General features: G+C 31.5%; 1 protein-coding gene and 2 long non-coding RNA genes across 4 annotated transcripts; all 3 read left to right on the top strand.

Moving 5' to 3' along the window:
• Positions 1-5,988: 5,988 nt before the first annotated feature.
• On the top strand, positions 5,989-12,949 carry LOC112294641 (uncharacterized). Of its 2 annotated transcripts, none has more exons than XM_024545332.3 (14): positions 5,989-6,150; positions 7,316-7,455; positions 7,615-7,733; positions 7,943-8,049; positions 8,444-8,531; positions 8,713-9,015; positions 9,209-10,148; positions 10,316-10,370; positions 10,682-10,763; positions 11,202-11,279; positions 11,618-11,722; positions 11,972-12,006; positions 12,258-12,435; positions 12,664-12,949. In XM_024545332.3, exons 2-14 carry the CDS (start codon positions 7,347-7,349, stop codon positions 12,733-12,735), a joined length of 2,271 nt encoding a protein of 756 aa, XP_024401100.1. In that variant the 5' UTR covers positions 5,989-6,150; positions 7,316-7,346; the 3' UTR covers positions 12,736-12,949. The 2 variants fall into 2 exon arrangements, with proteins under 2 accessions (XP_024401100.1, XP_024401096.1); XM_024545328.3 differs by having other exon boundaries at positions 6,009-6,150; positions 11,963-12,006.
• LOC149987508 (uncharacterized) lies at positions 6,157-6,765 on the top strand. The gene is made up of 2 exons (XR_016498100.1): positions 6,157-6,396; positions 6,598-6,765. It is a non-coding gene; the product is annotated as an uncharacterized LOC149987508 (long non-coding RNA).
• On the top strand, positions 12,868-13,730 carry LOC149987507 (uncharacterized). The gene is made up of 3 exons (XR_016498101.1): positions 12,868-13,005; positions 13,297-13,370; positions 13,496-13,730. It is a non-coding gene; the product is annotated as an uncharacterized LOC149987507 (long non-coding RNA).
• Positions 13,731-15,639: the final 1,909 nt, after the last annotated feature.

The raw sequence follows: 15,639 nt of genomic DNA, 5'->3' as shown, positions 1-15,639 counted from the left end.
GGCAAATTATGTAGACATAGAGTCGATGGAATATTAAGGAGGTGTGTAATGGACAAAGAAATTCCTACTATTCTCTTGGCATGTCATATTAGTGCATACAGGGGATATTTTTTACGAATCTTAATTGACGAAAAAATCCTTAGAACTAGCTATTATTGGCTCACATTATTTCAAGATACTCATAGATATATTAAGACCTATGATGCATGCCAACACAATGCTAGGAATGACTTAAAGATGAGTCTCTCTCTTCATGTGTTTCTACCTTTAGTTTTCTTTAAGAAATGGAGAATTAATCATATTGAAGAAGTTCATCCCAATTCTACTAGTGGTATGAAATATATAGTGATAGCAATCGAATACTTGACCAAGTGGGTTGAGGCAAAGGCAGTTAAAGTCGACAACGCCAAACAAGCTACAAAATTCTTCTATAATCAGATTATCACTAGATTTAGATGTCAAAAAAATTTAATTAGTAATTGAGGCAAGTATTTTTTAAACAAAGTAATAGAAGACTTGACCAATCAATTTAAATTTGATCATAGAAAAACTACTATTTATTACCTTCAAACCAATAGACATACAAAAAGGATCAATCAAATCTTGTTTAATATTCTCAGAAAAATAATGACAATGTCCAAACAAGATTGTGATATAAAGCTTTCTGCAACCTTATAAGCTTATAGAATGACATTTAAAGTTACAATCTAAGCAACCCCATTTTCTTTAGTTTATGGCATAGAAGCAATTTTATCAATTGAGTTTGAAATTCCTTCCTTTTATATTGCCTTGACAAAAAGATTGTCAATTAAATAATCTTTTTGCCTATCAATTGATAGGCTAGAATGATTAGAAGGTCTAGATAAAGTCAAAAGACAAAGTGATCAATGTACAAAGGTAATTCAAAGAAGAAGAAAACTTGCCTTTGATAAATAATATTAGGTTAGAACTTTGAAGTCTAGCATATTGGTCATCTTATAAGATGCTAGGAGATTAGACTTCCTAAGAAAATTTGATGCTGTATAGTTAGGCTTTTATTTTATTAAAAAAGTCTTTTCAAACAATTTATTTTACCTACAAACATTCAATGGAAAAGTTTTTCCTATGAATATATCTAGAAATAGAGTGTAATTTTCATCATACATATGATCAAATGGCTCATCCTTAAATTCACCTTTATTCAACTCTATAAGTGAGAAATCATCAAGACCAGATAGAATTTACAAAGCTAAAATGTTGGAATTAAAGATAAGCTATAGTTGTATTCATTTGTCTTGTCCTTCTTTCAATTTAGTTACCTCACCGAATAAATAAATAAATAAATAAAAACAAAAATATTCTAAATAAAGAAAAAAAATACTTGATTAAATTCTTATAATTTTTTAGTGTTTAAAAATAAAATAAAATAAAATAAAATAAATTATGTTAAGATTTGAAAGTATGTGTCTTAATAAACATTCAAAAAGCATAGAAGTATTGATCATGTGAGAGGTTGTTAAGTGAGTGTCTTGGGTTTGAATTCGGTTGGAAAAATGGGCTATTCCAATGAGCTAGTATTAGTACACGAAAAACCAATACTACACATCCATTCAATATGTAGGCTTTAAAGGATTGATATTAAAATCCTTTCATATTAAGAAGGAGATCGAAGATACCACCTTTTTAATCCTTAGCCTTGGTTTTTTTTTTTTTCTCTAAGATCTTTAGTTTTTTAAAGGTTAGATTTGATTTTTTTCTATCTTCTTTGTTTAAATTTGTAAAATAAAACTTATTTTAATTTTCTTAGATTAGTAGCAACTCATTCATTCTTATATTGGATAGTTATTAAGACCTTCCATAGATAAAGCTTCTTTTTACTCAATAGCATTCTGAGAGGTGGATTTTGGGTTCTTCCCTTTTGTAAGTAGTCCCAGATAGTCACCATGTATGAGTCATCAAATCGACTTACTAGCTTTTTTAGAATATGTTTTATTTTTATGTTTTATTTTTTATTAGATAAAAATTTAATGAACAAACTATGACTAGTTATGTAGTGTAAAGTTGCTTAATTACACTTGTTCCACTTATTTTGTATTTTACTTTTTTTGTTCTTTTTCTTGCTACTTTCACTTCATTCTATCTATTAAAAATAAATCTTAATTGAAGCCATCTTTTAATTGGATTAAAGAGTCAATTATGCAGTCATAGGATCCATAACTTATTGAAAAAATACAATAAGCAAGGTATAAGTACATATAAATAAAAAATGTTGCACATAAGAAAAGTATAGAATGAAATGTCTCTCATTTCCAAAATTCTTTTCTTATATAAAGAGTTTTTATCTATTGTAATTAAATCTTATCCATAATTATCTTAATTCAATTAAATCCTTATCTTTTCATGACTAATTACTAGTTAAAATCTTAATCGCTTCATTAGTTACTTATTTTTATTTTTTTGCTATGCTTCGACCATTAGCAACTTATTTAAGGTAATATCTTCTTTATAATAACTAATTCTTATTTTAATATAAAGATGTATTTAATAATATACCATTAATTTTACTTGAATACATTTCTAAGTACTTACAAGCACTCTTAATTCCAAAAATTCGATATTATGACTTTTGATGATTTTTTTAATATCTAAATACATTATCTTATATGCATTGGTACTTTTACAATAATCCAACTAACATACAATTTGTATCTTTGCATCAAGTTTTGACTTCTTATAATCTAGTAACTTTGCATAAGCAATGCATCTAAAAATATTTTTGTATAAAATACAAGGTTTTTTTCTTATTTCAAGTATCTTTTGGAGTCATTTTTTAAATTAAATAAATAAAAATATAATAAAATAAATTACTTTGTTGATGATGTTATCTTAGATAAGTTACTAATAGTCAAAAGATTGATTTATGATATATGAAAAGAACATCATAAGGATATAAGATGAGGTCAAGGATCAAAAGTCAAAGTCAAGAAAATAAAGTATCAACTAGAAAATATCTAAAGACTAAATAAGAATAATTAGTATTTGACATTGCATACCTTTGTAGTTAATGATATGCCAAAAGATTCTAGTGTCATAATATACCTTGTGGTAAGTTAGATGCCAAAGGAACTTAAAACCATGTATATAAAAATCAAAGAGTGGAAATTGTCTTTTAAGGTTGCAACTACAATCTATACGTAATGGATGTTGGAAGTGAGAGATATCTTATTCTATACTCTCTTTGTGTTTAATCTTGCTGATATTATGTCTTCTGATATCAAAGTTATTTTTCTTCAATATCATTGATGTAGATTTACTTGTGGAGCACCTATTCTTTGTATATATTGTATTTATTATCGCTTGTATCCAAAAATTTATATCAAATTGAAGCTTATATCCATGTGATATAAATTTGATTACTATATATATATCTTTGATACATGTTAGACTTCCTTCAATCTAATCTTCTTGGTTTGGTCTTTTATTACAATCTCAACCTCAATAGAGACAATTTTAATGGCTTATATAATGCCATTGTCTTCCAACCAAATTCTTGTTGATTGAATCTTTTTATAAATATTATTTCTATATTTATATGGATTCATGTGCTTAATAACATTTCAATCAATTATCTACTTGAATATGGCAGCCATAGAAGTGCTTTTACTTGCCATGAATGAATTATCATTTCTTGCAAAAATTTTGCATCTAATGCTAGCATTTGTTTTTATTTTATTTTTTTTGACATTATAGCAATTTTGTGTAAAGTCATTTAGTTTTCTTTAAATGAATCAAATTCTAATATTTCTTCTCTTATTCTTACATTGATTGGAATAGCTACCTTTGGTTTGTTTTTAAAAAAGAGACAAATCTTTATTTTAATATATATATATATATATATATATATATATTTTTAAGTCATTTTAGAACAAATCTTGAAATAACATAATTTAATATAAGTTCTTTTATCTTGATGCACTCCAATGCTAAAATAAAGATAGTTATTAGATTTAAAAAGATTCAAAAATAAGTTTATGACAATATCATTTTCATTGATTAACTTATCAATAACTATCAATTAATTTGAAAGATATTATATTTTGTTAGTATGCACCATAAAATCATCACCATCTTCCATCCTTATTATCAAAAATCTTGTCTTTATTTATAGTATTAAATTAAATAAATAAAATTAAAATTAAATAAATTTATCATATAAAAGATATTATCTTAGATAAGTTACTAATGATCAAAGAATTAACTTTTGGTATATATAAAGTTCATCTTATAAATAAAGAAGTATATCAAGGATTAAGAGGCAAGATTAAAAAAATAAAAGATCTATTAGAAAATATCTAGAGATTAAATGAGAATATAAAATACATATTATAGAAAATTCTTGTAATAGGTGAAATGTCAAAGAATCTTAGGAATATAAAATATATACTAAGGCATATCTTTATAGTAGATAAGATGTCAAAAGATGTAATAGATATAACCTTTGATGAAAGTATAAGTCAAAGGCTAAAAATCATCTATTAAGATAGCAACTACCATTTATTAGTATTTGATATTAGAAATAACAATCATCTTATTTCATACTTCTATTTGTGTAAAACCTTGCTGATGCTAAGTATTGAAATTTCTAATTTATAATTCTATAATATATAAAATTTTGAAAAGATTCTTGCTCTTATAAATGTTTTGAAAAATCTTCAATGCATTCTAATAAATGTAAATGTATACATAACCTATTAAAGAAACACAACCTAGGAATTTGAACATATAACTTGAATAAGATTGCACACAAAAAGAAGTGTGGAATAAGATTATTATTACCTTGGCATTTAATTTATGCTTTTAATATGTCTTTTGATATTTCTCATATCATAGGAGTATCTATTAGTATATATTTTATAATCTTACCTAATCTTTGGATATTTTTTAGTAGATTCTTTATCCTTTTAATCTTGTTTCTTAATACTTATTTTTTTTATTATTCATAGGATGATCTTTTTACATCCAAGAGAGATTTTTTTTACCTTTAGAAATTTATCTAAAATAATAATTTCTATAAATTAAATCATTTTATTTTTATTATTATTTATTTTAGATTACCTAATTCATGTCTTTAAATCTTGTTATTAATATTTTAAAATATTTTATTTAATATCTTAAAAAGACTTCTATTTATATTATAACTACTAATAAAATCATATTTTTTATACTATTTTTTTGTAAATTAATCTATATCAACCTCCCTCTTATATTAATAAGCTATCAATAAAAAATATTTCTAAATAATTTGTATCTTGTAAAAAATACTATTGATATTTTCATATTTTTTTTGAAAAAATTATAAAATTATTCATTATAATATAACATTTAATAATAGATACATAAAAAAATAAAATTCAGAAGAGATGATAAAATTTTTATAACATAGTTTTTTTAGTTTTTTTTTGTTTTTAAATGTGTTTTAGATTACAAATTATATATAGATTTCTATTAGTATGGATTTTAAATAAAATTAATTAATTAAGAATTTCTAATATATAAAATAATCTTATTAATTTCTTCTATTTAATTTACTAAGTCTACAAGAATCATTTTCAATTATCAATCGTCTTTTCTTTATAAAAAGATTTTTTTACTTATAATTTTTTTAAATATTAAATAAAATTAATTACTAATTTATTTTCAATTTATTTTATAGAAATAATAGTTATTTTATTTAAATAAGTTATAAATGATTTAAACAATAGTTGAGCTTTTTCTTAAAGTTCAATTACATAACTAAAGAATCAATGTGTAGCCAAGGGGGGGGGGGGTATCCAGCAGAGAAGAGAAGAGTAGGTGGGGGACGGGGGTTTTTCTTTTACAGCGTTGGCTTGCTGGGCAGGCAGGGGAGGAAGGCATCCTCCCTCCGGGGTCCCGACCACAGAGCAGCCCCACCCGGAGGAGGAGGAAGGCCTCTCCCTCCCCCTCCCCTCCCTTCCTCCCCAACCCCTCCATTCCCCTCCATTGCTCTCCCCCCTCCCCCCTGCAATGAACTCTTCTTATTTACTACGTTGTCGTCACATCCGGCAGAAGTGGAGAGCAGAGGCTGCTGTGCCGATCGCCGCATCGCTCCCCTCATTTTTTCGTTGCCAAGTCTTCGCGATCTTGAAGAAGGTATCACGATTCGCCAACACTGTGCAAATGCCGTCAATTTCAGCAGTTTTCTCGCCGTTCTTGGTGAGGTGTCGGGTGGTAGGTTTGGGTTTTCCTGAGTGGGATCTGGTGGGATCTTTGGCAACACTTCAATGGCCTTCTTCAAATTTTCCCGACGGTGTGCGGAGTGATGCGATTTGCGTGGCAAGTTCGGGATTGTTGGTCCATTGTGTGGGATCACATCTTATTTTCTGTAGACTAGGCTTGGTAATTTCAACGATCTTCTCTGATTTTTGGGCTTGTTGATGATTGCTGGAGGTATGAGATGCCTTCCCGTGTATCCAATGGATATTTGCCTCATATACTGTTCTTTGACTCGTTATGTGATGTTTAGGCATTTCGTACATTTCTTTACGGTCATACTATGTAATTGAAAGGCGTTGTATATCGTCTTTTTTGTATCGGCAGGAAGGATAGAAGTTCACAAGGAGCTTGCCTACCATGCTTTTCGACATGTGTAGATTTTGCAAGATTTAGTACTAGTGGCCAACAAGTTGGCAGATCATGAGTGGAAATGAAAGCTGAAGCGCGTGTAGTAAAGTATATGGCTGTATATTAAGATGCAGCATTTGTGGACATTGCTGCAAGGTTGAGCTTCTTCTTCTTCTTCTTCTTCGTTTGGTGTGCTAATTTTTTGACTAGTCAAATTGATTTTGAGATTGTTGGAAGGAATACTATTTTAGATTCTAGGTCTTGGGAATTACATGTGGAGTATCTAATTTCTTGATGAATTGCAGCTTTTTGTTATCTTTAGCTAATTTCTCAGGAGCTCATGTAGGAATGGTGTTGGGTAATAATGCGTTACTAGTAATATTATGCCGAGATATTTGTTTAAATCAAACTTGAAATTAGGTTTCAATGATACGGAGCTGGTAAAAAGATGCTCTGATGCTACCAGCTTGTCGCAAGTTCACAATTCTCTACTCTATTTATTTCCACTCTGAGAACAATTCACCCGTGGCGTAGTTGGTTGGGTACTTCATAGTAACATTACCTCAATTTACAAGAACATGGGTATGTTTGGGAAACAGTTTTAATGCATCCTATTGTTAGTATGGCAGCTATTGCTGAAATGGTGTCTGCTTTGTGAGGTTTTGAGTGTCCTGACTCCATATTGTGTTCTCAGGGTTGTAGGATTGGTTCGTCGGGACGAGGATATGGATGAAACAGGTCCGATATACAAGGTCAAGGTTGTTCCGTTTCTGGGTCGGTCAGTGCCGATTGTGCTCCAGAACGATAATGGCCCATGTCCATTACTAGCCATCTGTGAGTAGTGACCTACTCCTGCTGGTATTTATGTTAAGTGATGTTTTTTTCAGATGATAATTCAGTATCTGATTTAATTTTTCTATTTTTTTCTTTTCTGAATTCATGTTTTTGTTTATTACAAATCATTAAAGTATTATTTTCTTTCTGTACTGGCAGGCAATGTTCTTTTGTTGCGAAATCAAGTCAAGCTTTGCACAGATATCACTGAAATATCTTCATCAAAGTTATTATCTCTCATTGCTGAGAGGCTTATAGACACCAATATTTTAAATGGGGTAATCTAATCTTTAACTTACCTCACATTTGGTCTTTCTGTAATGACCTTAACATCTTCAGTCACAGAAGCTGGTAGATGTCTACTTGCCTTAAGCTACATCTGAGTTGCTGCATTTTCTATTCTACAACTCTCTCGTGTTGTTTGTGAGTTGTGTGAAGTCATTTGTATTAGTTTTGTGACTTGGAGTATTGCTGCTTCTATGTTCAGACAAAAAGTGTAGATTATGAGCGTAATCTGCAGCAAAATATTGCTGATGCTATGCAATTACTTCCTCGCTTGCGTACTGGCATCGATGTGAACCTCCGCTTCAGGCAGTAAGTACATTACTTGCAGATGCTGTGTTTTTACGCTATTGATCAATAACCGTATCATTTGAATTCCAGAGTCGAACTCTTTTTGAAAGTTTTTCTTTGATAACTCATTGAATCTTTAGACGGATGAATATACTCTGATGTCTCTGATAGACATAAATTTGAATGTTTGGAATAATGTAAATCTAATGTACTAGGAATGTGGATGTAAAGCTCCTCATGAGTGTCGAGATAAGTGATGCATTTTCATTTACCTTGAACCACATAAAATTTACAAATTAATCAACTTGTACTAGTTGCAACGTATTGAAAGAAACAAACGCTCTTTAGTGGAAGCTAAATATTTGAGTCTATATTATATGGTTGTTTCTAACTAGATCTGCTCTTGGACCCGCAGTATACACGACTTTGAGTTCACGCCGGAGTGTGCACTGTTCGATCTTTTTGACATCGGCCTCGTGCATGGATGGCTGTTCGATCCCCAGGTAGAGGCCATTGTAAATGATAGCATCTTGCACTTGAAATTCTTGCTTTGGTTTTCCGCTGCAATCGATTCTGTTTAATTTACTCCTATGTGCATGAGTAACGTGTTGGTTCAAAAACACTTCAAATTATCAAAGTGATGAGTTAGCCAAGCTGAATCATGTTGTGCTGTCATTGCATCAGGATAAGGAAACCAGCGAAGTGATAGGGTCTGACTCCTACAACACGCTTCAGGAAAAATTGGTTGCACTTCAAGCTAGAAGAATGGCAGAGTCTTCTGACCTTTCAGTGGAGGAGCCTACAGTTGACTTTGCTGCAGCAACAACTGCTACCCTAGGGGTGCCTACACCTTTGCCGAGGGAAATGTGGTCTAGCGAAATATCATTTGAAGATGTTACGAATGAGTTGAATCAAGAGGAATCGAAGCAATCACCTCTTGATCGGCAGAGGAAGGGTGATGATGAAGAAGCTGCCATGTTACTGCAGGCATGAACCCTCTGCTTGGGTTTTTCGGTGACTTAGAGTGTCTTCCACCGAAATTGAGTTCTACTGTTTAGTGTGTGCAAGTGTCTTCCATTATATCGATTTTCATCTAGAATGCCTGAAAAAGATTCAATTGATATTGATGGATGTTTTGAAATTGCTTTCACGATGCATTTTTGTGTGACTTTTGGTGCAGGCTTTACAACTTTCTCGAAATGAGGGTTTCCGAGATGTGGGACTCATTTCCACAGAAGATAATACCCTCTCCAAAAGTGACTTGGATAGACATTTAAATGATAATGGCAATTTTAGCCCGTTGTCTGGTACATCTATTTGCTCTGGTGGACATCTTATAACTCCTTTGGAAGAGCTCGACATGCCAGTGGAAGTTGCCGAAATTGGAGCTCGAGAAGAGAACTCTGTGACGCGTGAACCAGGTGTGTCCACGGAGAATAAAAGTCATTTTCCAGTCGATGTTGTTGGCGTTGCTAGCGACCAAGGTATCATGAAGGAAAATGTCGATGAGAAAGGGTACATAATCACGCCAGAGCTAAGTAGCAGCTCTATATTTACTTTGGGTGTTGATGTGGATCGACCTGTCAATCTGCTGGATGTCGGTGGGGACAATTTCGGAAATCAAAATGACACATCGCTTATAGATCCTGGCCTCAATGTTGATAAGCATTCGGATGTTGTCAATCCTTCAGCCAAAATGACATCGCCTTTAGATTTAAATGTATCCGATGGGCAGGCAGACTTCCCGAATTTGGGCAGGGTCGACCTTAATGACCTCAACGCAGAAGGATCTTCGGACAAAGTTGAGAAAGAGATCGTTGTATCACCCACCGTGGCCGAACAACAGCATACTCATGTGCTCTCTTTTGGACCTGCAAGTCATAGCAGCTCACGCAGTTTTGGAAGTTCTGGATTAGAAGATGAAGAACCTCTGTATGAGGGAGAAGATGACTTTGCTAACCTAGGCAGCTCTAACCAAGGTGATAGTGAACCTTTGTACGAAGGTGAAGTAGTTTTGGCCGAGCTAGCCAGTGGAAGTGATCATGACCCTGAGCAGCTACATGTACGACATGGCGACTCAGACTCTCAGAAAGTGACAATCACTGTGTCTGATCGGGAAGGTTAGTTGGAATGAACAGCAGATGCTTCGCTTGTCTCAATAGGAACACAATTCCTTATAGTCTCTCTCTCTCTCTCTCTCTCTCTCTCTCTCTCTATATATATATATATATATATATATATATATATATCTGATGATGATGACGATGATGATGATTTTTGTGTGCAGGTAGGATAATTAGACATTTCCTCGAAGACAACGCAAGTCAATTGACATTCTACGGGTAAGTCTATATGTCAATGTAACTATAACTTTTTGGAGAGTGGATCTTGGCAAACTTTGTGCGAGAGAATAGCAGGCTTATAATGATAAATGTGTAGTTTCTTAGCAGCTCCATATTTGACCATGAATCAGGGGAACAATTTCAATCACAGTTAAGTAGAGTCTAAGTTGTTGCTAAGTCTAGGTTTGCTGATTACTATGTTAAGCGGCGAGTAATTTTTATTCTATGTCTTTAACGTCCTATGTGGAATTGTTTTGTGAATTTTCAAAACTCCTATGACCTTGATCTTAGTCTTTTTCTCGAAATCTCAGGCTGTTTAGCTTGGTTGAAAATCTCAAGGAGCATGAGTTATGTGTATTTTTCCGGAACAATCACTTCAGTACTTTGTTCAAGGTAAGTGACTGTTATAGGAGGAGTTCTATGTTTGGAAGTTTGTAAGAGTACTACTTTTCCTGCGCCAGTCATCGGTCCGTCATTGAGTCGAGTAGTATGTTCAAAGTTCAGGCTTAAGAAGCGAAGTGTAAGTTACTTTGTGTTTTGCTTCTGTGAGTACAAGTGAAAGTGCTATTGGATCCGGAGTTAGTAAAGTTGTCTGGATGTCAAGCCAATATCTTGGAAGAATGGGTCAATTGATACAAGATAGGAAGAGAACATAACTCTTCCTTCATTATATCACAGATATAAACAATTTGAGTGTGAACTTTTGCTGAGCATGTTTTTCACCAATTATGTGATGAGCCTCGAGCGCGGAGTGGGACTTCGCTTGTCTTTCCGTGAAATCAAGTTTCATGTCAGACGTATTCTCAAACTTAATCTGCTAAATTTGTGCAGCGTCGTGGTAAGTTATTGCTTCTTGCAAGTGATCAAGGGTATTTACACCAGCCTGTGGTTTGGGAGCAATTGGAGTCGGTATGTGGCTTGTGCACTTTTATTCAATTATTTAACAAACCCTGTATACTGACGTGACTTAATTGTTTTTGTTTTTATTTTGCATACACTGAGCCTTTAATTGCTGTAGGTTACTCACGTTTTCTTCATTTTACACTTATGATTTTAATTCCTGGCTCCTTAATGACTTGATGACTATTTAATCACTGCGAGTTAAATTCTCACGATAGTGTTATCGTCAACCTTTTCAAGTAGTTAAAGATTATGTAATGACATTTTTTGCTTTACCAACTTTGAAATAGCAACATGAACCTTGTCCTTCAAGTTGCAGTCTGCGTGTTGGATCCTTTTTGTGGCAGGTTGACGGTGACACGATTTTTCTGAAAGGAGATTTTACTCCTTTTACTGCCGAGGAACATAACAATGGCTCTTGGAACATGAACCTTGCCTCGAATGAGACAGCAGTATGTTTCTATTTACCCAAACAAGCATATGAGGTTGATTATTGCTTAGGTTCCTGTCATTTCGTTGACTTTATTTGTCATCTGATTTGATTTTCACGCAAGTAGTTTATTCTATTTTCTTTCTACTGCATCACAGATGTAGATCTTAAAGATATTATCTGCAACTTGAGCATTCGTCATTCTCGAAACCGACTTAGAAATTTCATTAACTTTTCTGAATGTGTGACATGGGGTAACGAGGACGTTCAGGATTTCATGTCTACTCATACCAGATCTGAGCAAGAGTAAGAATCTTGTGTATTTTTATCCCTGTATCCAGCCTGTGTCAGCGTCTCTGACCTCTACAACATATGTTGTTTATGTATACTACTGTGCACAAGTCTTTCGACTTCAAATAATATTTTCAAGTTGCATTTTTTTGGTTCTTAATATCGTATCCTATTTGCGATTGACCAGAATCTTGATGTGTAGTTCTAGAGTGTACTCTTTTGAATAAGACTCGCTTAGATTTCTTTCGAGCGTTTGTTCGATGCAGCTTGGACTCTCAGTGCGCGTCAGACCTACAGCTGGCTTTGGCCCTCCAACAGCAAGAGTTGGATCAGCAACAGCAGCAGCACCAACAGTTGCAACAGCAGCCGCCTCGGGTACCTGCACAGTCATCTTCTGACCCCTCAGCAGCTACTCAACAAGCAGTTCACACTCGCATGTTCGTTGTAAGTTTTAAGGGTTGTCCACTCATTTATTTAGCATTGTGATGAAAGGTTTCTCCTAACAGCCTTCGAAAGGAAAAGAGATTATTTATTTATTTATTTTCTCTCTTTCTGGATTAGTAGTTTTTTCATTAATGCAATACATTTGAAGCGTCTGCCTTCCGAAAGGATCCGTTTCCACCAGCTCTGGATTGATGCCAAACTCATCAAATAATGGACATGTACATGCAGGGGCCATCAAGGGGCCATCCAGTTATGCCAAAGCCAGAGTCTGCAAAGAAAGAAAAGTGTTCCATAATGTAGATGAATTTATTTAAGGTGCAGACCAGAGCAGACCACTTTGGTGTACATAATCCTTAGTGCCTAGCAAGGTGCTAAATACAGTTAAGCGCTAAGTCTGCTAATTCTTGTTTGAAGGACATGTAATAGTAACAACTGGTAGGAACTATTATACCAATCCTGCGGAAATTTCTGCATGTCTTTCGTGAAAAGCAGGAGAGCACTCATGTTTACAAAAGTTCTATGGTCTTTTCTCTGCCGAGTTGTTGGTTGCGACTTGCATTTGAATGTCAGGTGACAACCCTAAACCCTAAATAACTTCTTAATCAGCATTTGGACGTCATTCAAAATGATCATCTCTAGTTGGTGATACTATTAAAACTAGGCAACTGTAACACTGAGAATAAAGGATCTTTTCCCAATGTTGTGGTTTGCCAAGACCAACAACTAGACATATATATATATATATAGAGAGAGAGAGAGAGAGAGAGAGAGAGAGAGAACCTACATAACCACGAAATGTTTTTGTTGCTGTCCATGGTGGTTGGTTGCTTCTTGACGTGAAATGAGATGATTCATTGCCAGTTTGGGAAAGTTAATGTGGAAGGTGGAGGTTGGAGTTAGGCGGTCAAGAAACCCAGTGACAAAGATGAAGCTAGGTCTCTCCATGATGAGGGTTCTAGAAGTTTTGCGAATTTATTGCCTAAGACATGAAGTTACATTTAATTGAGTTAACACTAAAAGCAGATGTGATTGAAATCTGTAATATGTGGGAGATCTGCAGAATTGTACATAATTACCTTGGGTAATGAAGAGTAAGCAGGAGGGCTTTTCAATATATAGTATCTCTATATAATACGTTGGAGGACTCAACCAAGGTAAATGAGACAAACGGATGGAGCTCATCTTAATTTTAACTTCTATTGAATTTTATTTTTTATTCCATCCTCCTTGTTTGATACTCCCTAGCACAATATGTTTTTTTCTATACAATTCTATAATATTATTGTTTGGTGTAAGTTTATGTGATTGCAAAGTATAAGGTTCTGAATTGCATATTCATGCACATATATTTAATTGTATTGTATTTTACTTTTAAAATAGTTTATTAAGTGTTGTCTTAAATCTAAAATGTGTAAAAGTCATCCTTTGAAATCTACTGTAAATTCCACTTGAATTGTCTAAACTAAACCTAAACATATTAGACAATAGCAATATTAAAGATATTAGAGTTTTGTTTAATTCATAACTGTGGACTTACGCTAAAGTGTAACCTTTTTTAGTATGAGTGTTGATTTTTTTTAAACAATCTATACCAAATCAATAAAAACACATATATTTTAAAAAATTAATTTAGAATTTTACAAAAGAAGTAATTTAAAGAAAGTATTTATAGACATTGAAGCTCTAAGAAATAGTATCTATACTAATTTGATGTGACCAAATACTGATATATACTTGCTACTAGTATTAAATGAAGTCAATAGAGATTTTTATTATTATGTAAAACCACTTTATTATTAGAATTCTAATTTTTTTTAATCTGATTATTTTTTGCAGCAATATAGGTTTTATTTTTTAAAATTATTAAAATATTTTATGAATTAACATGTATTAATTAAAAATATTCAAATAATTAAATAAACTACTTGTATCTAATTTTTTATTTTTTATATTTTTACATAACTCTATGTTTTATTTTTTTATAATTTCCATATAGAGATATCCTTATTATTTTAGTATGAATTTGGTAAAGAAAGATAACTTTAAAAGAACTTGAATTCTAAATATTAAGTATGTAATATATTTTTAATAATCACTAACATTTTTGAATTAATTTTTAAAATTATACATATAAACATATATACATATGTTGTTAAATATATTATAATTGAATCTTTTGCTTTGGATAGATTGTCCTTAGAATACACTCTACATGGTATTAAACATAATTAAAATAATTTTGATTTTTGATATCATATCAATTCTTTAGAAAGTTGTCATTTAATAATGTTATCAATCATTAGCAAAATTTAAAATTATAAAGATAGTATTTTGTTATTTTTATAGAAAAGAAATTAAATTCCTATTATATTTTCAACTTTGTTTGTTTATTTATTTTAAAATAATATCACTTGATTTATATATGACTCATTAGGTTTTGCTTTTATTATTTAATATAGCACAATCCTAGATGGATTATAATAGACTATAGGTTATTATAATCTGAGATAACTTAAGATTTCATAATAGGTGTAAATTCCTTAATATATTAAGAAATATTACCTATTTATTTTCATTATCAAATAAATAGATAAATAATTTATTTAATTTAAGCAATTCTCTTATATATATATTTTTCAAAATTACGAAATATCTTATTTAAATAAATTGAGTTGACCATCTTTGTGAAGAATATACTTGGATGTGAAAACAATTGTGTTTTTTTCTTAAGTTTATCACTTTGATTTATAAAAAAAAGGTTATAGAATAAGTAGATTAGAATATTTTTATAACTACTGAAAAAGCTTTGTGATAGTGTAATAATACATAATATTTATATTTTGTAATTAAAAGAATGAATTACTTTCTTTTACTGATATTATTAATCAGTCTTTTTACTTACAATTCCTTGAATAAATGTGATCAAAGCACTATTAAAAAAACAAAGTTAGATAAAAGAAGAAACATACATTATAATCAAAAAAGAATTCTAAATGCTAGAGTATATTTGTAATATAAAAATTTCAAGTAATATGTCACAAATATTTATAGATATTAATTGTAGTATACTAGATAAAATTTATTGAAATTCAAAAATCAAATAAAAAATTCAAAAAATAACTTAAGAAAAAATCTACTTTTAAAATTAAAAAAAATTAAAAAATATTTTAATAAAAAATTTCATAATTAAGATTAATTATAATT

This window comes from Physcomitrium patens, chromosome 17, assembly GCF_059467195.1.
Source record: "Physcomitrium patens ecotype Gransden chromosome 17, ASM5946719v1, whole genome shotgun sequence".
Lineage (NCBI taxonomy): Eukaryota > Viridiplantae > Streptophyta > Bryopsida > Funariales > Funariaceae > Physcomitrium > Physcomitrium patens.
This window is presented reverse-complemented; position numbering and strand designations above follow the sequence as displayed.

Bases quoted from the DNA above. Each gene is read 5' to 3' on its own strand.
- LOC112294641 (XM_024545328.3), top strand. From the start codon at position 7,347: ATGGATGAAACAGGTCCGATATACAAGGTCAAGGTTGTTCCGTTTCTG. The intron at 7,456-7,614 runs GTGAGTAGTGAC...CTGTACTGGCAG, and splicing joins ATGTCCATTACTAGCCATCT to GCAATGTTCTTTTGTTGCGA. The intron at 10,149-10,315 runs GTTAGTTGGAAT...TTTTGTGTGCAG, and splicing joins CACTGTGTCTGATCGGGAAG to GTAGGATAATTAGACATTTC.